At 39.4% G+C, this 22,261-nt stretch overlaps 2 protein-coding genes across 6 annotated transcripts in view; both read right to left on the reverse strand.

The window, feature by feature from the left end:
- Nucleotides 1–11,679, reverse strand: nrde2 (NRDE-2, necessary for RNA interference, domain containing). Its single transcript, XM_055038770.1, has 20 exons — nucleotides 11,663–11,679; nucleotides 9,505–9,632; nucleotides 9,154–9,247; nucleotides 8,834–9,037; nucleotides 8,606–8,746; nucleotides 7,996–8,264; nucleotides 7,612–7,832; nucleotides 7,147–7,371; nucleotides 6,777–6,966; nucleotides 6,526–6,659; nucleotides 5,712–5,832; nucleotides 5,120–5,295; nucleotides 4,849–5,020; nucleotides 4,204–4,424; nucleotides 3,512–3,998; nucleotides 2,209–2,597; nucleotides 1,972–2,114; nucleotides 1,193–1,334; nucleotides 938–1,009; nucleotides 1–848 (listed from the first exon to the last, which is right to left on the reverse strand). The coding sequence occupies exons 2-20, from the start codon at nucleotides 9,563–9,565 to the stop codon at nucleotides 723–725; spliced, it is 3,588 nt and encodes a 1,195-aa protein (XP_054894745.1). The 5' UTR covers nucleotides 9,566–9,632; nucleotides 11,663–11,679; the 3' UTR covers nucleotides 1–722.
- The window catches only part of LOC129365523 (zinc finger MYM-type protein 4-like), a 20,890-nt gene continuing 9,677 nt past the window's right edge, over nucleotides 11,049–22,261 (reverse strand). For 2 of the 5 annotated variants that reach the window (XM_055038765.1, XM_055038769.1), the window contains 15 exons: nucleotides 21,450–21,624; nucleotides 21,251–21,364; nucleotides 20,105–20,148; nucleotides 19,788–19,926; nucleotides 14,940–15,061; nucleotides 14,732–14,855; nucleotides 14,140–14,397; nucleotides 13,980–14,056; nucleotides 13,523–13,652; nucleotides 13,293–13,444; nucleotides 13,102–13,216; nucleotides 12,751–13,005; nucleotides 12,416–12,509; nucleotides 12,257–12,331; nucleotides 11,049–11,836 (listed from right to left, as the gene is read on the reverse strand). In XM_055038765.1, the coding sequence (XP_054894740.1) occupies nucleotides 11,695–11,836; nucleotides 12,257–12,331; nucleotides 12,416–12,509; nucleotides 12,751–13,005; nucleotides 13,102–13,216; nucleotides 13,293–13,444; nucleotides 13,523–13,652; nucleotides 13,980–14,056; nucleotides 14,140–14,397; nucleotides 14,732–14,855; nucleotides 14,940–15,061; nucleotides 19,788–19,926; nucleotides 20,105–20,148; nucleotides 21,251–21,364; nucleotides 21,450–21,624 (2,016 nt within the window). In that variant the 3' untranslated portion in view covers nucleotides 11,049–11,694. The remainder of the gene's footprint in view (nucleotides 11,837–12,256; nucleotides 12,332–12,415; nucleotides 12,510–12,750; nucleotides 13,006–13,101; nucleotides 13,217–13,292; nucleotides 13,445–13,522; nucleotides 13,653–13,979; nucleotides 14,057–14,139; nucleotides 14,398–14,731; nucleotides 14,856–14,939; nucleotides 15,062–19,787; nucleotides 19,927–20,104; nucleotides 20,149–21,250; nucleotides 21,365–21,449; nucleotides 21,625–22,261) is intronic. The other 3 variants (XM_055038768.1, XM_055038767.1, XM_055038766.1) reach the window with 3 other exon arrangements.

The following is a 22,261-nucleotide window of genomic DNA, read 5'->3' on the forward strand; positions in this document are numbered from 1 at the left end:
CGTTTGGCTGTTGTAACTTTAGGTATCAAAATATCCATTTAATTTGTGCTACACTAATCTTATAAACACTGCTTTGCAGAAACAAAACACTTCTAGGTCTATCGCTATAACAATACTTAAGTTTTTGAAAAATAAAAATAAAAATCTCATGCGCTTATTTGGTCACCCTGCTTGCACGGTCACTCGAGAGTGATGGACTATTTTATGTTACGCCTACTTTTATTCAAGCGGAAGGACACGGATCTAAGCGTCCAAACTCGGAGCTGAGGACGCGTTGGCTTTGCTTTTGAAAGACGTTCTCTGATTGGATAAGACAAACCCGCATACTCTACCAGTGTAAAGGGGCTAGTGATTGGCTCAGAGGGATCTGCAATGCGTCAAAAGCACGGAGCGGCAATGAGGGCAACGTCTCCACAGCTACAACGTAGTAGAAAAAAGAGCAGGTGATGACTCGCAGGTAATCTACAGGTGTGTTGCCTCATAAAGTGGTGAGCCTCAGACCGAAAGTAGCAATAAGACCTTTGCTCCCACGGAAATACGGGAGAAAAGTAAAAGTGAGATTCTCTCCTTAAACTTAGTTCAAAAAGTCTAACAAAAACATATAAACTATCTTTATTACTGAGAAGATCTTTACAATAACAATTTGAAGTATATTATAACTTTGTACTAAAGTACTTTAATAGAAAACACCAAACATTCAACGAAAAGAACATTTGATGCGCTCAGTCTTCCAGCAGTATGTCCAGCTCCTCCAAAGGCAGTCTGAGTCGGAGTTCCTTCTCTGTCATAAGATCCACAAACTCCTGCAGCTGGTCAGGGAACAACTGCACCGCATCCATATACAAACCCTGTTTAATACGGACAAATTGTTAGCACAGAGAGAAGATAAGTTACATACATAAGTAGAATTAAAGTAACTTTTAATCTTGAGTTTTACCTTCACCCAGGGAATGTTCTGCAATGCCTTGTAAAATATCCCTCTGGCTTTATCTACCTTCCCCTCTGACACCTATATTGACACAGAAACACAATTTGTTTCCTTTGAAATAAAAAAAATTGTGCATAGTAAAACGAGATAATTAATCTAACTAGGCTGAAAGTCAATCAAGATGACTATGTGCAGCCGTTGCAGCTGTTCTTGACGGGTATTAATTGTGCCGTTGCATATGTTATGAGACATTTATCATCTCACCAGGAAATGGATGTACATCCTCCACAGCAGAGGACAATGAGCACCCATCTCCGTTGACGTGGCGCCCTCCAACAGCCCACGGATTCGGTTGCTGAGACCATTTTCTGGTAGTATGGGCAGGGCCTCATCCGAGCAACAAGACCTACAAATGATAACATTTTTGATTCTATTTGTTTATTACAAGTTTTTATACAGTCATTGCTAAAAGAATGCACACCCTGTTTATGACCAAGGGTTTTATGCCTCAGGCCAAAATAAAAAGCATTCAGTCTGATTAATAAAAATCATCATCGTAACCCAGAGTTGGTATGAGTGCTTCTGCAGAGCTGTTGGACCAATGGCCTCACATGTGAATCCTGAATACTAGCGAAGACACCGAAGTGACTGCAAGGTTTTGCATTTGCAAATACCACAAATTTGCCAAACAATTTAGGAAGTTAATGCTGACTTGAACCTACATGCATTGAAGTAATAAGAGTACACAGCAGAGGAGAGACTTTCTCCTCTCCAACATCTTTGAGTCTTTTTCTGGGGGCTGCTATTATTGTTTTTGTTATTTTTGCAAGCACCGTAAGCTCTGATCTTTGGGTACATTTTATGGGAAGGTCATCAGTTGTCCTAAATGTTTTTTTTTGTTTGTGAATCAACCCTATAATGAACCCTATAGAGACCATATTATGTCCTTTTAGGTAAAAGTCCAGAAATGCAGGAAGGTGCATTTTCCTTTGATTGTATTTTTGTTGTTGTAGGAACATACTCATCATCACTTTCAGCCTCACCTCTGAGCTGCATCCACCAGCTGCTTCCTATGCTGTTCAGCAACAATAGCAAACAGACGGGGTACCAGGCTGCTGCTGTTGTCTCTGGTTACAGTGTGGAAAAACCGGCGTGCCCGGCCGGCGCTATGGTAACGGTTCTCCACCTAAAACACACAGACGCTCATCATTTCTGGCCACCGCTTTAATTTTAGCCTCTGAAGGGGGAAGGTGTGTGTTTTTTTTATTTCAGGAACAGACCTGGATGTAAACACTCCACAGGGGGGCGCTGCACGGCCACGCTGAGAGGGAACAGGTAAGCATCTGCCTCAGTGTTGCCAAAGGACACACACCAACACTATTGTTGTATCTCAGCAGAGCCGCCTGTTGCACTGCCAAAGCCTCACAGTCTGAAGCCAACCAGCTGACATGATGGCTGTGGACGGAACGACTCGGCCGGCTGGTTGCCTCGTCGTGGTTGAGCCGTCTTTCAGGTGTTAATGAGCGATGCAGGTCCTCCATCCTCTCCCTGGCCTGACTATAGACAGCATTAGCAGCTTGGACGCTCACAGTTAGGTACTGAAACAGAGCATAGCAGCCAACCAGGCCTCTTAGCCTCAGCTTCTCTTCCTGCGGCTCATCTTGGGCTGCTGCAACAAGCAAGACGAACCAAACCAAACAATGTTACCGGAATGTCACACAAGTAACCAATCTGACCTCGAAGGTTGTGAAAAAGTATTTTCCCCCCTCACATATTTTTAATGTTTCTTTTCATTTTGTCACACCCAAATGTTTCATTTTTAAACAGAAAAAGAAACATAGTATAAGCAAAAAGCTGTTCTCTATTGTTCAGGAAGAAAAAAGTCTTTATCCAAGTCCTGAAGGAGCAAAGTTATTAGATCGTTTCAGACTTCCTGGAAACAGATGTCAAAGATTTTGTTTTTCTTTCTGTTCTTGAAAATCAGGAAATGGTTACTGGCCTTTTGAGATCTTTTAGTCTACTTCATGCAGGTTCTATTTAAACTGTTCATTAATTGGCAGATGAGAATAAAATTAAAAAAGCACAATTCATCTTGGTTAATTCACTGTTTCCCTGAAAACTGCTTCTTGGATTTACTTTTATTCTTTATAGTATCAAAATTTATGCACTCTGACTTGCATATAATATTCTGTGGAATGTTAAAAACTGCTTTGAATTTTGGCTCCATTAAAAAAAAAACTGTCTTTAAATCTATAAATTGTAACTGAAATAAAAATTTTTTATAGATAACAATATTATAATAATTAACATGATTTATTATTTTAGCAGAATTTGGAATGTTTGTTGTAAAAGTGATTAGAAATAAACATTTTTGTTAAAAGTCTTTGTGTTACTTATGATCCTGTGAAACTTTCGTTATTCTATTCTGGTTTTTTTCACCGACTCGTTTCCCAGAATGTGACTGACAATGAAATCTGGATGGTAATTCTCAGAAGCATGTGCTCTAATCAGACCAAACTGAAAAGTTGTCCTTGGATTTAATTTGTATTTCTACATAGAGACAATAAAACACAGATCGCTCACCGTTTCCGTCAAGCTGGTGATTCTGGATCTTCTGGTCCAGAGATGACAGGCCGGAGCTCAGAGCCTGATCATACGATCTCCTGGCCTTCAGGATTGAAACTGGGGTCAAGGTCTGGGAGGATGAGGACGAAGACGTTCCATCTGCCAGTCTGCTCAGCACCGCAACAGCTGGCGACGTCGTTACATCAGCAACTCCTCCTGGCTCCTTCGCCGAGTTCTCCACCTCCAGCTGGGACCACAGGAGGCACAGCTCGCACAGAGCGGGACTACTAAGGCCCCTGGTTCCTCCCATCGCCGTCGCCGTGGAGAACACCTTCCGAGCCTCGTCCAAGTTGCCCAGCACCCACTCCAGGTGTGCGTACTCCCTCCACAGCACCAGGGACGAGCGATTGTCGGGTTCTTTGAGGAGTCTCTTGGCAACCCGCTTGCTGCTCTTTCCCTGAGCGCGAAGCCGCTTTTTATTGCCGCTGCGCAGACAATGCAAAACCTATCAGATACAGAAGAATATATGTGACTGAAAAGATTGAAGGCGTTACTTTATTCTATACAACTGCCTTCAACTCCCTCTTCTTTCTTTTGTGAGTTTTGTAACTTGTAGAGATGAACTACTAATCTTGGCCTCTATAAACTTAAAAACACTTTGAAAGAAAACAAAGAGATGTGTTGCAGGTGAAGCTCTGCTCTGGGTCTACCTTCAGCTTCTCGTACAGCATCCAGCTGCAAGACAGAACGGCTCGATGGGGAGGAGGAAGGAAAGGCTGCAGCATGCTGAACACGTTGGTGAGAAACTTCTCACCCTGCTTTCCAAGCCCCAACCACTTCCTTTTTCCTTGGAGAGTGGTCATGTGACCTACAGGGTTAATCCCCGTCTCAAGGAGGGTAAAGGAAGTCAGAGGATGCTGGAGCTCTGCACCTGTGAGACATGAAAGAAACACATCTGTCCTTATGATAATTGTAGGTGATCGCAAACTCCTTCAATCTAACCTTATATGCACGCAATAGCTTTTCAGTACCTATAAAATATGTTCCAGATTACCTACAGCAACTTCTCACTCACACTGAGTTCATCCACAGTATTTAAGGTATTGTAGTTGTTATCACATTGAAATGCTATTTCCAAAGAACATGCTAAATATCTGTAAATATGTGTCAATGTGTCTCTTATTGACAGGTGCAATTTAGATACATAAAGGATCGAACCTTCATAACTGAATTTTGATAGATTTGCAAAAGCTATAAGACTGATTTATTCATGCAAACAGTATAGATTATTAAAGGATATTAACTCACTTTACAATTTATTAAAGTATTTCAAAAACTTCCAGTTATTTTATTACCTTGAGTGAGCAGAGAGATGTTCTCCAGGAGCATGCTCGGCTGATAGGGGGCAGCAGAGAGAACAAAATCTACCGGAAAACCCAGAAAGGCCAAGAAACTGAGAAGAAACCGCAGCTGGAGTTCTGGTGAAGTCAGACAAATCAGAGACGGGCCGATGTCATCAAACAGGACCTGGACATGGAAAAAGGATGAAACAGAGATGAGGCAAATGTCTTTAAACCTGTTCCAAGGTCGAACTTGAAACGTCACCAGATCATCAGAAAGCAGCACCTGTCTGTCAGGGTCCTCACAGTCCTCCTCTGACTGGCCTTTGGCTTTGTCAGGTCTCCAGGGCAACCAGTGAGCTGCTTCACGGGACGACTCCACATCCAGCCAGACGGTCCCTCTGGGCTGGCTCCGGTCTTTCACCTCCTCTTCATCCTCTTCCTCCTCCTCCTCTTCTTCCTCTATGTGTGGAGAAACGAAAAGCAGACGGAAACACAGAAACCTCTCATTAAAGGATCTGAAAACCAAACTCATCCCTATTTGCATCAATACTATGTATCCTACTTGTGCCTTGGAGCTGTAAGGCTGTCAGGTACATCTCTATAAATTAGAATGTTACCGAAAAGTTCATTTATTTCAGTAACTCAATTCACTAAGTGAAACACTTTCTACAGGTTAATCAATCACAGTCAATGACAGCTAAATATTTAAGATCACACTATCACATTAGACCAATAAAAAACCAATACAGAAATATGGACTAATTAATAACCATGTTTTCTACCTATTTAAAGTTTGTTATTTTCCAAAGGTATCAGAGACTCAGTGAACCGAATATCCCAATTTACTGAGCTGCAGGTGAATAAAAGCGCCTCACCTGCAGGGGGCTGAACCCATCCTCCTCGCTCTTGTTGGGTCATCCAGGCCTTCCAGCCTCGGGCTCCTATCTCCCCAACTCTTGCCTCTCCGCTGTCCCAGAACGTCTCAAAGAAATCAACCTGCAGAAACAGGAACATAAAGTACAATTTTCTGCCTCTTATTTCCTTTTTTAAATCATGACTCAGGAATACAACCAAATAAACGAATAGATCCACATTTTCTGTTGCAAATATTAGCATACAGATCACCTTCAGCTAGATAATTAATTGTGGATGATTACTAATCTATATAGCCTCACAAAAATGTGGTTATATGTCTCCTCAAATTATACCAGAGTCACAAAACATTCGTAGCAACCAAAAGGAAGAATTGGTTGAGTTTAAAGTGGCTGGATGCTGGTGGGACTTTGCAACAGCCATTTCAAAAGCTTGGTGTTTAGCATGTATTATCCTCTCCAGAGCCATTTTATGTGTGTTTGTGATTGTTGTCCAGTTGGAACCTCCATCTGGCTTCTGAAGAAAAAGAACCGATGAATCTGGATAATTTGTACATGAGCCCAATTATTAAAAATTATGATCAGTGTTCCCACTGAGTTCCCAGTGTTGAGTATCAGATGATCCAATCAGAAAGTTTGTGATTAAGAAAACATTCAATTTGCATCAATTATCCCACTAATCCATAAAGTTCTATATAAATTCAAGCAGGTTTTCTCAGTAGACCCTAACAGCTACAGATTAATCTTCTTGCTGTTCTTTATAATGTTCATGTGCAAGTGTGTGTGTGTGTGTGTGTGTGTTTGTGTGTGTGTGTACCTGCTGCTTTGTGGAGAGCTTTTTAACACTGTCAGGTTTGAAGTAGCTAAAATCGATCATGGCCTGAAACAGAGAAATGGCCTTCTCACAGTGACCAGACTGCCGCAAGAAATGACACTGCTGGGTGAAGATGTCTGGACAAAAACACAAAAAGTAAAGCTCGTTTGAGGACAAAGGTTTTAATATTACCAAACAGTGCAGGAAATTAAACAAAAGCCTATCTATAGTCTCAGATAGTCAATAAATCTTACCCAGCATATCCTCCTCAATCCCAGGCAAAGCTGGGTGTGACACCATGCTGCCGTCTCTCACAGCGCTGAGCGTGCTCAGACACTTTCCGTATGCAGAGTTGACTTTTGTCACTGAGAAACTGCTGAAGTAGCTCTGCGTAAAAAGCAGATATTCCCTCCACAAGGGGGCGCTGTTTGGATGTAGAAACACCTAGAATGTAGCACACGAAGCTACCATTAGCATTTTTTCTACTCCAGTTTGGATACCTAAATATTTCTAAGTACTTGGAGTGAAAATAATTTGCCCAAAGATATTAATTATTGCCCACAAATGCATGTAAAAAGAAAAATTACCAACATCTCAAAAAGTGAACGAAACCACAACATTTACCAGTTTCTTCCATTCTTTAGCCAAAGTGGAGGGTTCCCAGAGATCCTGGCAGATCCGGAGCCTCTCGAGCTGCAGAGCAACGCAAGTGGGGTTGGTTTCCACGGCTCTGTCTGCAATGCTCAGTTTCTTCTCCAGAATCGCCCTAAAGGACGACTTGCGGCGCTCCGCGAAATCACCGCCCTGCTGCTCCTCATCACCTCCAAATGCAGCTGCACTCAGCTCATCCTAGAAGTGAGGAGGAAGTCCAGATAAAGTAGCAAACTTTATTATTATTATATTACTCTTTCCCACGGATTTATATTCTACAAGTTCTATCAACGTACAAAAATGAAATGTACAAGAAAGCTTTGCTTTATTTTGAAATAAGAAGAGCTTGTTTTTGAAAACTGTGCCCTATTTTCACATCTCCTTTCGGTTCGATGGAGATCTTCATAATTTATATAGCAACATTTTCTTCTCAATTACCTGGTAGCGAATGAACTCTATCCACAGCTGTGTGTCTGCTGGCTGCTCCCTGAGTCGCCGGTTAAACTCTTCGGTTCTTCCAACCACATACTCAGACTTTTCCTCCGATTCTGTGACCTGCTTCACATCCTCCTGAAGCAGCGGGCCCTTCCCCTGCATCCACAGGGAGGTGGACGAATCATACACGCCAAGGGGGTTCACTGACGTCTGTGCCTTGCTATCTGAATGAGAGCCGAAAGAAAAGATGTTTAAAACAAACATTTAAGGACTTTTGAGTCTTACCTAACTTTCTCATTGCATACTAAAACAAAACCTTTACTTGGATCTTGTAAATCAGAATAGTAAGTGATGTTTTGTTTAGTGTTAACATCCAAGAATCATTACCTAACTCATGTCTTGAGTTGTCCCGTTCAGCATCACCCAGGGGGAGGAAGGAGGTTGAATTGAGTGCGTCCCCACTTTCTGGCGTCGCAGGGACAACAGGAACAGGAGGCTCGGCCCGCAGCAGCTTTCGTGTGGCTACAGAATAGTATCTGTCAGTTGCATTCCCACTGACCCCGACTTTCTTCTTCTTCTTTGTGTCAGAATCCTCCCAGCTGACTCCCTGCCTGCGAACGTCCAGACCTAAAGAGGAGCTTCCTTTTCTCCGGTACCTGAGAGAGACACATGTCGTCACAAAGCAGCGGTTAATTGTCTTATTTTAATTTTAGTTTACGATGTTGTATGAAAGTGTCATGCTGTCTTTTATCTTCTCATTTCAACTTTTTGGAAATGGCACAGTGTTTTTGATTGATTTCAGTTTTTTTTTTTAGATTTTGAACACTCAATATGTTTACAGCTAACATGAATTGATAAACAATGGTGAGGGTTTTAACACATTTTTTACGTCGTTATTATGCAATTTTCAGGATTCAAATTTTCAGTGCTCTCAGGATCCTTTTTTAACTAAACAAAAGAAAGTTTAGAGAAATCTCTGTGAGAATGTGTGCGTTACCTGGCGACGTCTCCTCTGTACAGGGACTTATAAGTCCAGTTGGCTGGGTCCGGTTTACAGTCCACACAGAACGGATTTACTGTTGGCGACTGGAGGTCATCTAACCATGAAAAACGAGTTCCTAATGAAGCAGACGGTTGCCTGCACAAACACACACACACACAAAAAACAGAAATGCATAAAGAGATGCTTTAAGTTTCTACAAAAATGAGGAGTATTTCTCCTCACCTAATCCCCTCCTCTTCCCTCTTGAGATCACTGGGGTAGATGGTGTCAGAGTCCGATCCGCTACTGCCCGAAGACCTCCCACTCCTCTTTTTGTGCTTTTTCTTCTTTCTCCTCTTTTTTTCACTCTTCTTTTTCTTCTTCTTTGGAGGCCCATCTCCCTTCCCTCTGCCTTCCCCATCAGAGCATGTAACATCCTTCCCAACGCTGAGTTAAAAACAGAAACACCAACTGAAAATGGGATCACTCAAATGTTCTACAGCATTTGCAGAACCTCATGCAGCTGTCAGTCATACATGCTGCTGTAGATAGATCACTCCTACCTTTCCTCCCTTTGGTTTGGCTTTTCTAAAAAGCGACTGTGAAGGGAAAGAGCACTTTCAGCCTGAAAACTCTTATTGTTCAGCCAGTCTAATTCTGGAGGGAAAACACACAATCAAATTTATTACACAATCATAATTATTATTTACATTATTATTATCATTATTGCCTGATTAGAAACGTGAACTGCTTTCAGCTGTGATCGAATGAGAGGTGACGTTAGAGACCGTTGCAGATGTTTAGTCTTAACAAACTGATGAGCTCAGTTTTCTTTCAGGCAAAAAGACAAAGGGACGTTCACTCGAACGCACTAAAACGTAAAACACGCGTAACATGGACCGACGGGTCGCCACCTTTCGACGAATCTTCAACTTTGTTTCCCGACCCTTCAGCAAACGCCGGAAAAAGAGCCATGGTGCCGTCGCACAGACGCTGGATGTAAACAGTCGCAGGAGTATGACGTCACGCGGCGGTCGTTTCACTGCAGAAGCGAAAATAAATACACAGAACACAAAATGATACAAATGCGTCGAAAACGTAGAATATACGATTAACATCGATTTAATGACGAGATCACAATGTAAGCTAAAAATAGTCAACAAAATAAAACATAGACCAAAATAAAAAATAAAAAAGATGTTGTCAAAAATACATATATTTTATCTCATATTCTTTAAGTTGATTTTTCTTTTCTTTTTTTTTTACATGCACATTTATTTTTATATATTTGTCATCACTAAAAATTTAAACAATCACAGTTGCGTTTTAAACATTTTTTGCTTTTTAATGAAGCCAGTAAAACGCCAGACATCCCCTTATGGACTTATTTTCCCAGTCATCTTTTGTTGTTTAATCTGTTGTTGATTCTGCTTTTACTATTAATTTGTTCTTGATCAGGTTTTCATAATGGAGCGCACGCTAATCTTCTTGAATATTTTTAAAGAAAGTTTTTACCTGTGTGCTGTTTTTATTTGGTTGCTCATCATTTTTCAGTGGAGCTGTGAAAGTTTTATTTATTTATTTATGTAACTCTTCCAGTAAGACCAGACTGACATTGACTGTTCACATGACCTGTTACTTTTACTTTTAGTTGACAAGTTAGTCCATCTTTTGAGGTTTAATAATTTTCTGTCTGTAATGTATTTAGGGGAGTTTCATGGATTATACTTCATGGCTCACTTACAGCTTCGTTCAAAGATTTTAAGCAGTTTTTGTAAACATTTATTCTGTGCTGTGGTTTGGTACTTTTGTCACTCAAAGGAGCATAACCATGTACTCAGAATTTCATTGGATCTAATGTATTCTTCTAGACCAACAAATCTGCTTGTTTACAGCTGCATAATGCTCAGTCTTTTGCAAGATGATTAGCAAATTTTCTGATAAAGGACCTGAAAACCTGCTTTTTTAGATGGATGTGCCACTAGTTAAGACTTCATTCCGCTCCATGCATTTGTAGATTTCCTATGGATATAAAAAACTAAAGTAAATCAAATTAAGCACTGAGGAAAATGATCTTGGCTCAGAAATGTGGTGGACAGATTTTTAGTTTGCAATGCCATATCCATCCATGTTCCTTCTTCTTCTTCTTTCTCTAGATTTTTAAATTCAGAAAAAATATTTTGTGTTTATTCTTCAGAAAATGTACATTACTGCACTGGAAACCCATCTGAGAATTTTTTTAATTTGTTGAAAAGTAGGAACCTTCCAGTTAAGAGTAAACATAATGTGTGTATTGCCTAGACTGAGGCCTGACTATATATGTTCAGTGTTCCTCATGTGGACAGCAAATTCAGCACTGAAGACACCAGTTTGCTTATCAAATTATTAGTCAATCCAACAAAAGGGTGAAAGCACAAATTCCCTGGTTAATTAGCTTAAAGGTTCAAAACACACAGAATATCTTTCAACAGTTCTTTAATATTTTTATGGTACTAGCCACAGATATTGATTGTAATCTGTTAGCATGTTTTGTTATTTCTTAGCATCACAGCTTTCTGTGTCTGAAACAAATTAAACTCTTTGGGGCTTCAGTTGTAATGAGTTCACAAACAGATGCAAAGACATTTGATGACAGAAACATTTACAGGAAAGGTGGATGTCTGTAATTTATGAACAGGAACTGAACATTGCATATTGAATATGAAAATGGAAAGAGCTCAATGTTGTCACTGAACTAAATCTTGCGAATAAAAGTACACAGTCAACTAAAACAGCCAATTAACAATGTTAGCTATGAAAGGCCACAAGGAGCTTAAAAGAGAACAGAATAGGATGTGAGAATGAAAAAGAGGCACTAAGAAAAAGTGTTGCCCATTTCTAACTATTGACATGTGTATCTTTTCTGTGCTGAATCATATCAGGAATTAATTCCATTTGAAATAACAAGTGTCCTTGAGGAAGATTCAAAGTTTCTCCAGAGAAAGCACTGAAACAAAGAGAGCCAACAGCTCTTCATTATATATATAATCTAAAAATAAAACATCCAAACAGTGGAATAACAGCAAAACACACTTAAAATGTCCATGAAATGTTGGTCTCTTCTGTCACACGGACGACTGAGAGAGTCCCTCGGCTGCAGCTGATTGCTCGTGTTCCTGCTGAACCTCCCTGACTGCCAAGATGCGAGTGAGCATGCTCTGGAGGGTGGAGGCGTCCAGCGGCTGGGACGAGTACCAGGAGGAGCTGCTGATGACAGATGCAGGAGTTATTTATTTAAAAAAAAAAAACACTTTCTTTTAAACTTTTTTGTATGATCAAACTGTCTGGGAACATTTCACCAACTGCTTCTCAATCCGTAACCTGGGAGTGTTTGATTTTTCTAAAGAGGCAGTTGCATGCTAGATGACATTTCTCAACTGACTAAAGCTATTTTTAATTTGTTAAGCACATTTGAGAGTCTGAAAAGTTTTAGCGAGTGATGCATGACTTCTGTTTTTCTTGAGGTACAAATGTGTTGTCTTCAAAATAGAAAAGACAACGACACATTAGATCAAATAAGGCAGAAATTATAGAAATACTTCCCTCCCAGGGTTTGACATCAGAGGAACCTTCGCGTCTGTGTTTAGTTTCTTGTCTGCAGAGCTGCATAAAAGACAATTTCCTCACCCTGACCTGCTTGTGTGGACGTTCCTTTGAGGCCGGAGGTAAAACGAGCTGCTTTGATTCTTTACAGACTCTGGGCTGTAGGAGGTCAAGAGGACAAACCTAAGATGCATTGACTTTAAACAGAAGCATGTGTGTCTGTGTGCCTCTGTGGGGACTCACCATCTGGAGAGGTAGAACTCATAGAGTCGGACGGGACACTGCAGGGGGTTGGCTGCGTTTTCCCACATCTCTCCGTTGCTCCCTACCTGATGCTCTGGAAGCAAGATGAGGTACGCCACATTTTAAAATACATACAAAGTTATTTCTTATTTTTCCAAGCAGGCAGACTTTCTCTGTAAAAGCACCCCTAGGCTTCCTGGTCGTTCTAAAGGATATTTTTTTGGCATTGTAACACAGTTTTGGTCCCGTTAATAGTTATTATATAGGACTGGATTAGTTTCAGCTATAAGAAATAATTTGAAAAAGCTACAAAAAGTTGCTTTTCGAGGCGCCACCTTTCTGCTCAGAGCCAGATGTCTCTGTGCTGCTTCTCTCGTACTGGAGGTAAACATTTCTGGCTGTGCCTTGGGGTTTTAAGCGCCGGGTGAAGTTGGAGAAAGACAGACGTTGGTGCTCTGCCAGCGTGGTGAGGCGGAGGTGCTTGGTGCAGAAGAAGAGCAGCGTGTTGAGCAGCACTATGGGTGAGTAGGCACCCAGCTGCTTGCACTCCCACAGGTAAGACTCTTCGATGCGAGAGGGAACGATCCCACCTGAGGGAGGAAATGGGAAAGTTGGGAAAATCAGGGAAAACCTGAGTTCTGATTGAGTTAAGATGGCCAACTGAAAGCTTGACTTCAGTGATGTACCATTTGGTTGCAGCTTTGGTTTCCAAAGTTGAAGCATCCTGCTGAGCTCGCTGCCAAACTGACTGTAAACCTCATCTGTGAAAATGTTTTCTATCCGCCCCCGCAGGAACAGATGCTGTTCACAGAGAAGACGAACGAGATCAGAAAACTCTGAATAAACCAAACTGGAAACCAGCGTGATGTTTGTGCACCTGTTGGATTCCCAGACAGAGGTAGAAGATGCTGTCCGGGCTGTAGGGCTCTCCGTTCGGCCGCCGGACCTCTCTGATGAAACGGGTCAGAGCGAAGCTCAGCTCAGCGGAGCTGCACTGAACGATGTCCTCTTTGAAAACCACTCGACTGGCTGTGGAGGCAAAAGAATAAAATGCTAATCAGAGCAGGTTGCAGAAATTCAAGAAAATGAACGACAATGTTGCCTCACATTGTGTTGGCTGCTTGTTGCTCTGTCGGATCCAGCTCGACCAGGCTTTGACCCCGTACAGATGGTTCAGCTTGGAGGGGGCAGGTGTTCCTGAAACTCTTCGATCAACAGAACTTGTTCGCCTTCGACCCTGGATGGACAGATGGTGAGAGCTGTAGCTCAAAACAACCATCTAAGAATGATGAGTACCAAGTACAAAATAACCCAAAATAATCACTGGCTGAAGTACATATTGTCACTGTATTTGTAATATTGTCCTCATAAGCACAGTTGCAAAACTATGCTTCTGAAACAAACATAAGGGTAAACTATAATCTACTTAAAAACTTCTAATTTTGCTTTACTTTTTTATTTAAAAAAAAAACTTTTAACTTTTTAGTTTTGTCCTGGTTTTGTTTGACTTGAGCTTCTCTTATCTTTAAATTTTAGAACACTGGTCTGTCAGAAAGCGTTGTACCCGTTTCCTGCCGTAGGAACCTTCTCTGCGTCTCTTAACTCCTCGCTGTTGAACAGACCAGTTCTGATTCAACAATCCTGTCAAAACAAATAAAAAAACACCTCTCAAGCATCTGTGTTTTTATCAGTTATATTTCTTATAACCATAAATGACAGTGCACCAGGCTGGAGGTCAGCTTCCACATCCATCTCAGGAGAGGAGGGATGATCTTTCCTTCTGCTGCTGCTGCTGGGAGGATGACTGATGACAGCTGTACCCGTCTCTGGTTGGTCATCAGTCTCATGATCTGCTGCTTCTGTGCTCCTCACTGAGCTATTAGTCTGAAGCACTTCAGTCTGAGCTGCTGTCTCTTCATTTTGCTTTATTGGACTGACGACTTTAGTCTTAACATCCCCAGAATGACAGGAACAGCACTGATCTACAGCAAAGAACACACAAACCCAGGAAGCAGAAGAAAGAAGAAGATTTTTACTCCTGGACCTGAATTACGACTGAAGAATCTGAAGCAAAACATCATAAATAAAACTTCTTCCTGGTTTTACCATAGGTTTTTTGTTGATGAAATGCAAATATCAGGAGTGAGGTAAGGCGGTTTTGATTTTATTTTGAGAGGGGCTTTGGTTCCATTGTCTTTTTGCTTCATTTTAAGACGTCTAAATTAAAATGATTTATTGAAGAAGGCACAATTTAAATCCTCCTGACGATCATAACTGATCCCAATAGGGATTTTTTTTTTCTTCTGAAATTGTTACCTATACTGGAAGAAGATTTTTTTTCTTTTTCTTTTTCTTCCTCCTCTTCATCAAGCTTTTCCATCTGGACAGCTGCATCTTTTACATCCTTGGTCGGAGGCTTGACAACAATCGGCACTGGGATCTGGAAAACAGGAAACTTCCAGCTCCAGCGACTCCCAATGTAAACCATTTATTCCCATTTCATACAAAGTGAACTGGCACATACCGGCATGGGTACCACCATGGCAACAGGCGTGTGCTGGGAGTACATGTTCATAGGCACTGGGACAAAGACTGGTACTGGTACTGGAACCATGAACACCTTTATGTTTTCCTCCTTGTCTGCAGCTGAGGTAATGATGGGTACAGGGAGAAAGAGGAAGGTTAGAGTTTCTTGTGTTGATTGATTTAATCTTAATCTAATTTAGACCTTCTGTTGTGTTTTAAGTGTTTCTGAAACACTTACAACACAAAGAAATACATTGGAATACATTTACTTTCAGCATATTGTAAGGAACAGTAGCGGTTCTAGACCAATTTCATCAATCCATGATTTTTTTTATGGTTGCAAAATATAAAATGAAACAACAAAAAGCTGGAGGTTGAAGATCCTTGATCTATCAGATAAAAACTGTGATCCTAATGCAATTTGGATAAAAGCTACAAGAGCAGCCTTAATTAATTTTAATTAATTGTTACAGTAAACATTTGTAAGTAAATTATAAAACTGGTTAGAGACAAAGTTGTTACAATTTGTGTGCCATTAGAAATTATCACAAGAAACTGATGCAATATAATCTTTTTTAATATGAGGGCCAGTTTCAGATCCTTTAAAAAAAAAAAAAAAAAAAACCCAGTCCTTTTATATACTGTTTAAAACGTTGCAAAGATATAGATTTCTCTATTTTGTAATATTCTTTTGACCAATAAAGCTTTATAAAAATATGTTGGTTTTTCAAAATAAACTGAAGATGGTCTGTTTTAGATTATTACATAATGTTGCACACAATTAGTGGCTTTTAATTTCTGCATGGCTTCAAGTTCCCTTCGATAAACCAAAGTGCAATTCTAACATTAAGCCAGCAGATGTCGACATTTATACACGCGTCTGCTGAGCAACAGCTAGAAATGTTTGTAGGTCAGAGATCCTGAACATAAAACTAACTTTTGACTATTTGATGATATTTAATGCCACAAAATAACTGAAAATAACAAATATCTTCTGTGGATCATCCAACAAGTATAACTGGACAAAAAACAGAGAACTGAGAAGTCTTATTTTTTTTCCAAAAAACATTTAATGAGACTGTTTTCTTTTAACAGACCACTTATTTAAAATTCACTTGGTAAAAATCCTAATAAGACAAAGAAAACTTTATCATTGTAAAACAAAGCTGGAGTCGACTCCGATGCATCAGTGGTGAAGTGTTGCAAGGACGTCACTGTAACTTCAACAGTCATAGTGTAACAGAAACAGCTGAACAGGTGATTCAAAATTACAGGCGACAGTCAAGTGTTTGATACAAAACTTCACACTGCTTACTTCCAGCTCAAGTCACATTATCCTGGCAACAGTGTTTTATTTTGATTTAAATGTGATGCTTACAGACGTCGAGTTGGATTCATTCATAACTGAAAACATGATGATGGATTAAGAAGTTTGCATCCACAAATCCATGAACGTCATTTTCTCTAAAAGCTCACCATGAATTAGTGTTTCAATGACAGGACACCAATTTAATACTGAAATATTTCTTAGAAAATAAACAAAGAAAATGAGGAGGAAAAAAACAAAACCAATAAAAAGATGAAGTTTTGCACTTGATCTTCAAAGGAAATTTTGAAATAAAAATTCATGCTGTAAAAGGATGAAATGTGACGAGTAAAAGTTGACGATGCCCTGTGACTTTAATGACATGTCGATGTATTCTGACACAAATATCAATGAGGTAATATTTTATTAGATCTTACAGTGGGCTCTGAGAATCCGAGAAGCCCTTCAAGTATTTCATCCTCAACCAGTAAAAGCAACATTAACACAAAGAAGACCTGTAGTACTACAGCAAATCATAGAAATCCTGTCCAAGCCGAGTGGAAATTAAATACTGCAAACCTCGGATAATATACAGGGTTCCTACACGACTTCAAATACAAATAAACACAAATGTTGAGATTTTGTGCACTCTACATAGTTTCAGGCTTATTGGCAGTGTGCAGTAAAAGAACAATAAAGGCTTCAAAGCTGTGTGGAAAAATCAATTTCTTTAATTTATCCACAGCAATTTCTTGTGTACCCTTACTTTCAATCTCAAAGCCCCATATTATATGAATGGAAATAATTTTTTATTCACATCACATATTGAGAAAAAATATGTGTTTGGTACTGATTAAAAGTTTAGCTTGCCATCTTAAGATGAGAGCTCAAGATAATTATGTTCAGCTGATAAGTTTTTTTATATCAGAATACAAAGTTGTGCTCATCCATGTGAATAATTTTAATATAAATATGCATTGCTATGGCAGGCCCCAAAAGTACGTCATAAAGGGGAAGAACAAAAAAAATAAAAACATAGTAAAATGAAGATGGAGAAAAAGACTTATGTAATTTTCTAGGAAAAGAAGTTGAAGAGTTTCAACATGTATTCTGGACTAGCTATGCAAACTTTGATGTCATTATTTTGAGATAAGCAGAGTTCAATTTAAACTGAATTATTTACTTGTCTTGATAATTAAATCATTATCTAGGAATAAAGAACTGGTTTCTTTTTAAATGAAACCAGTTCAATTAGATCCTTAATATTTTGGCTCAGATTGTCATGCAAGAGTTTTTATTATATTATTCTCAAAATAGCATAATCTTGAAACATTTGGCGCAAAATGTTTCATCATCTTATCTTCAGTTGTTTTGTAGAGCTAACAGTTAAATTAATTTGAGTTGAAGTCTCTGACTGTTTTGTTGCATCTTTATCTCAAATTCAGTTCCCAAACTTTCTGGCAAATACAGCCAGTCTCATTCTTAGGATAACATGAGTGAGCCTTTTTAAAAATTAAATAACATCTCACTATCTCGACACATCAAACCATCAACTTTAGAGATATTTGCTTATGATCTTGCTTATTCATCTTGAAAATATCCTTCAAAGACTAATATTTTTTTCCCTTAATTATACCCAAGAGTTGTGACAATAATGAATAATAAAAATAAAAATAACTACTTCTTTCGGGTGCAATCCCTATGTTATATGAAGAAATTATTTTTTAATAATCAATAGACTACAAGCCCATGATGCTGAGACAAATCCTACCAAAATGATTAAAGTAGTTCACATGTAAATGACTTCAAAACGTCCATTATGTGATCGGTTTAATAATTACTCTACTTTTTATGAGTGAATTTGTTGGGCAAAGTGAGATTTTTATGAGACAGTATATGGAGAGGAGTCTGCAAACACGTTTCCTTTTTCCACACAAAATGTCTACAGTTTTATTTTGTCCACATCAATCAAGGTTTTAAATTCCAATCTATATTTTTCAACATTGTAGGAACCCTGTAATTACAAAGAAAATACAAGATCTGTTTTCCAATTGAGTGAGAGACGCTCGCAGCATGGTTTGGGATTGGCACAGACTGCGTAGTGTGAGACTGAACAGGAAGATTTAAAGCTGCAGTTTGTTTTTTTGTCTGTGTCTGCAGCCAGAGATGGGAGATGGCTTCTCAAAACAGCAGATCAGGAAGCTGGAGAGAGAAAAACCGGGTGACAAACTCGACCCTCAAAGGAAGTCAACATGTACTTCAACAATTCAAGACAGCATATAAAAACATTAAACTGCATCAGTAAGCATAAAAACAGGTTTATTGGTATGAATTAAGTGTTTCTGTTACTCGAGAGGCTCACCTGGTGCTTCGTAGTTAAGTTTTGTGTGGTAAAGTTCAAAACAAGGCACAGGACAGAGGCTGGGCTCCTCAGTACATGTCTTACAGTAAAACGGTGTCTGTCTCTTCATTGTGCCACACTCTATTGCAGACTCTGCGTCCTTCTCTTCCTCTTTCTCCTCATTTTTCTCCTCGCTGACAGAAATTTCCTGCTCCTTCTCTGGCTCATTTTTACCATCCTCCATCTTTTGCTTCTTCTGTCCAGCCTCTCCTTCATCCAGCTTCCTCTTCCTCCTCTGGGAGCACACCTTGCAGCTGGAATCCGTCTCCTTTCTACCCAGGAAATGGCGCCCGGTTAGTCGAGCTGGCGTGAGGTTGCTTGGCTCCGTTTCCTCCTGGATTTTTGGAGATCGCAGCGGCGATCTGGATGGTTGGTCGGACTGCGAGGAGCTATCTAGCAGAGCTGGTGCAATTGTTAAGAAAACTATTTAAATAAATCCCAGAAGAAGAACATTCAATAAAACATCTAAGATGTGACAAAAGCTTGTTTTGGGGGTATTAGTCCAGATGATTCTCAATGAAAAACTTCCTTAAATTTTTAAACAAGTTTTTACACAGCAGTCAGAGCGACCTGAGTTTAGAGAATCAAGAAGGAATTCACACAGTTGGAGGAAAAAATTATAATTTTAAATTTTTAACAAAAGTACAAATTTCATATTTGTATTTTGTCATTTTTATCTCCTCACTGAGATCACTGACTGCTGTAAAGAGCAAGAAGAATATTGACTGCTAAGAACTACTTTGCAGAATCTCACTTCAGGTGAAAAAAAAATGAGAAAATGCGAAAGTTTAGTTTGTAAATTTCTCAACATAAACAATCTAAACATTTCATATTAGACCTACTATATACCCACACTGCAAAATGAGTGTGAAGCTGAGTGTTCATTCAGAATAAATTGCAGGACAAAAGCCAATTTTAGATGTGAAACAGCAGAAATTCATCCTCTTATATATTCCATTACGTTCATCATAACATATTGACATGCAAAAGTGATAAGATTGGCATCTTTCATTTGCTAGCTGCACAAGACTATAAATAAAATATTTATAACTAATGTACTTTAGGAGTACATTAGTCTCCTTTGAAGCATTCTGGCTTGCAGCAAGCCGAAAACAGTGAAAGGTGTTTCATGTAGTTACCTTCTAGTTCAGGGGAAGGTGAAGGCAGCTGGCACATGATTTCCTGGTCCATGGTGAAAGGTCGGCACAGAACAGATTTGTTTTTCATCTGACGGCGACGGGGCGCGGGCGCTCGCATGGCATCAGTCTGAGTACTGGCCTGCAGGATGCACAGATTTGATCTGATTATTTCTTAGAAATATGTTTTCTCTAATCAGGTAAATAACAGTTAGAACCTCAGCAGTTTAAAAAGGACAAAAATCCTTTTTAAAATCTTGTTTAAATTATATTTAATATGTAATCAGTTTGAACTGTATTTTAAAAAGAAATGTTCGTACATGATCGAGGTTCTTTCCATCTATGCTGGAGGTTGGAAGCTCTCCTGCAAAATCAAGACAAAAACATAATGAGAAACGCAACAAAAACTGAAATAAAACAGCAATAACAGAAGGTCTAAATTAGCTCAGAAGTGTGCGTGGAAGAGTTTTAAAGGGGAAAACACGACTGAAAATGGAATAAAAATAAATAAAACCAGTTTAACAAAAATGAAACAAAGAATTGAACTAGGAAATTTCATAAGTAATTTAAACAGGGCCTGCAAACGTGTGCCCATCAGTTGGAACCCAGCATAGCATGCGCAGATTCACAACCATGTTGAGTAACGTGGACTTACTCCATTCAGTATGTTAAAATTAGTCTACAAGCTAAAGTTAGCCAAAATGCTAGTGTTAGCCAAAACGCTGCCAGTGACATGTGGGGCATCACATTGACTTCCTCCAGGTCAGAGTGCTAATCATGATTGATAAATAAACAAAAACAGCTAAAGAGCTTATTTTAGAGCAAAGGCACTGCCTGCTAATGTTTGTACTAATGTTAATGCACTGCCCTCTCATTTTTACTTTGTAGCACTTGTTTACCAGAAAACCGCTCATCTCTTAGCAACAGATTGACAACAAATATTGTTATTGTTCAAAAAATTCTATCTGCTTTGAATCTAACTGACAAAAACAATGTCTGTTAGATTTTGCTTTGATTTGAATTTGGTTTGGTTTTTGCTACTTACGTGGTCATGGTCACTTGAAATGCCAACAAAGCAATAGCACCCATCACAGGGTCGAGCCAAACATTTTGAAATATATAATGTGAGGGAACGCGCAACAGAATGAGCTGCATTAACGGTGAAAGGAAACAACAGTTATTTTGAGGTGTAGAGTAATAGGTGCCTTCCATGCATTGCATGGAGGCATTGAAACGCCTTGCTTTGCTTTGCTCTCCTATGCAGTGCTAGGGAAGGCCCCAAAAGTACTTTATAAAGTGGGAAGAACAAAAAAAGAAAAACGTAGTAAAATGCTGCTGGAGAAAAAGACTTATGTAATTTTCTAGGGAAAAAAGTGAAGCTGAATCAAGAGTTTCAACATGTATTCTGGACTAGCTACGTAAACTTAAGATGCAGAAATTTCAGGATGTATGTGGTAGAAACTAACCGGTCAGCGCTGTACCTGCCGACCCGCTGGGCTGGGAGGCCGAGCCGTTGGCTAAAGAGACGACATCTGCAATGACAGGATTCATCTTCGAGGGGTGATGAGGCTGCGCTGGAGCTGGACATACATTTAAATTGAAAGATTGTCTTACTGAAGCAGCAGGCAACTGGATAAGAAATTTAGATTTTAAATAACTTGCTACCAGATGGCACTGGTGGGGCGGAGGCCATGCCGTTGCTGGTGTGCTGGGTCGTCTCAAAATGAAGGCAGCAGTACTGCAACAGGCAGGCCATGTTGCAGAAGTTGCAGACTGAACCCAGGCACTGCAGTTTCTCGCTCATGTAGCCCTGCTTCCTGCAGCTGTCGCACCGACCCATCTGGGCAGAGGAACAATGGGAGAATAAAACATCAGCTTTGATCACACTGGGATATAAACCGAGGGGAGCCAACACACCCTGACCCAGAGCTGCAGATCTGACTTCGTCCATATGTTCTGTGGACGAAGTCAGTTCAAGCTTTTCAGATCTGATGTATAACTACGAAAAATAAAAAAATTCTCACTCAAAGCATAATAAAACTAAAATTGATTTATTTTTTTAATGAATTTTTCCAGCGCTGCACAAATATCTGAAAATGAACCAAATATGAATCACAGAATAGTAAAACCTTATTTATTCTGCTTCACTGTGAAAATATAACAGATGGCAAACTTGATAAATTACATTGTATACATTATTCTAGACAATATTAAATTTATGACCAGATTGGACTGTGTGCATGACTTTAAACTGTTGCTAGGATTAAAATGAATAGCATTTTTGGATTATGAAAATGTATTCAACCAATTTAACCTGTTAACTGCCCTAAAAAACATTTTATCCACAATTTATTAATATGATATAAATAAAGTGATTATATGTAAGTGACACAGCTCCAGAAATAAACAAAAATTTTATTTATTTTTTAAAAATGACCAAATTCAATTCTTGTGCTGCTTAGTGTAAAAGGTCTGAC

Source organism: Poeciliopsis prolifica, unplaced genomic scaffold (genome assembly GCF_027474105.1).
Source record: "Poeciliopsis prolifica strain line A6 unplaced genomic scaffold, Auburn_PproV2 SCAFFOLD013, whole genome shotgun sequence".
Lineage (NCBI taxonomy): Eukaryota > Metazoa > Chordata > Actinopteri > Cyprinodontiformes > Poeciliidae > Poeciliopsis > Poeciliopsis prolifica.

Coding starts and splice junctions, on each gene's coding strand:
- nrde2 (XM_055038770.1), bottom strand. CDS start 9,565: ATGGCTCTTTTTCCGGCGTTTGCTGAAGGGTCGGGAAACAAAGTTGAA. Junction 9,038..9,153: donor CCAAACCAAAGGGAGGAAAG/GTAGGAGTGATC, acceptor TTTTTAACTCAG/CGTTGGGAAGGATGTTACAT. Junction 1,010..1,192: donor GGATGTACATCCATTTCCTG/GTGAGATGATAA, acceptor GTGTCAATATAG/GTGTCAGAGGGGAAGGTAGA.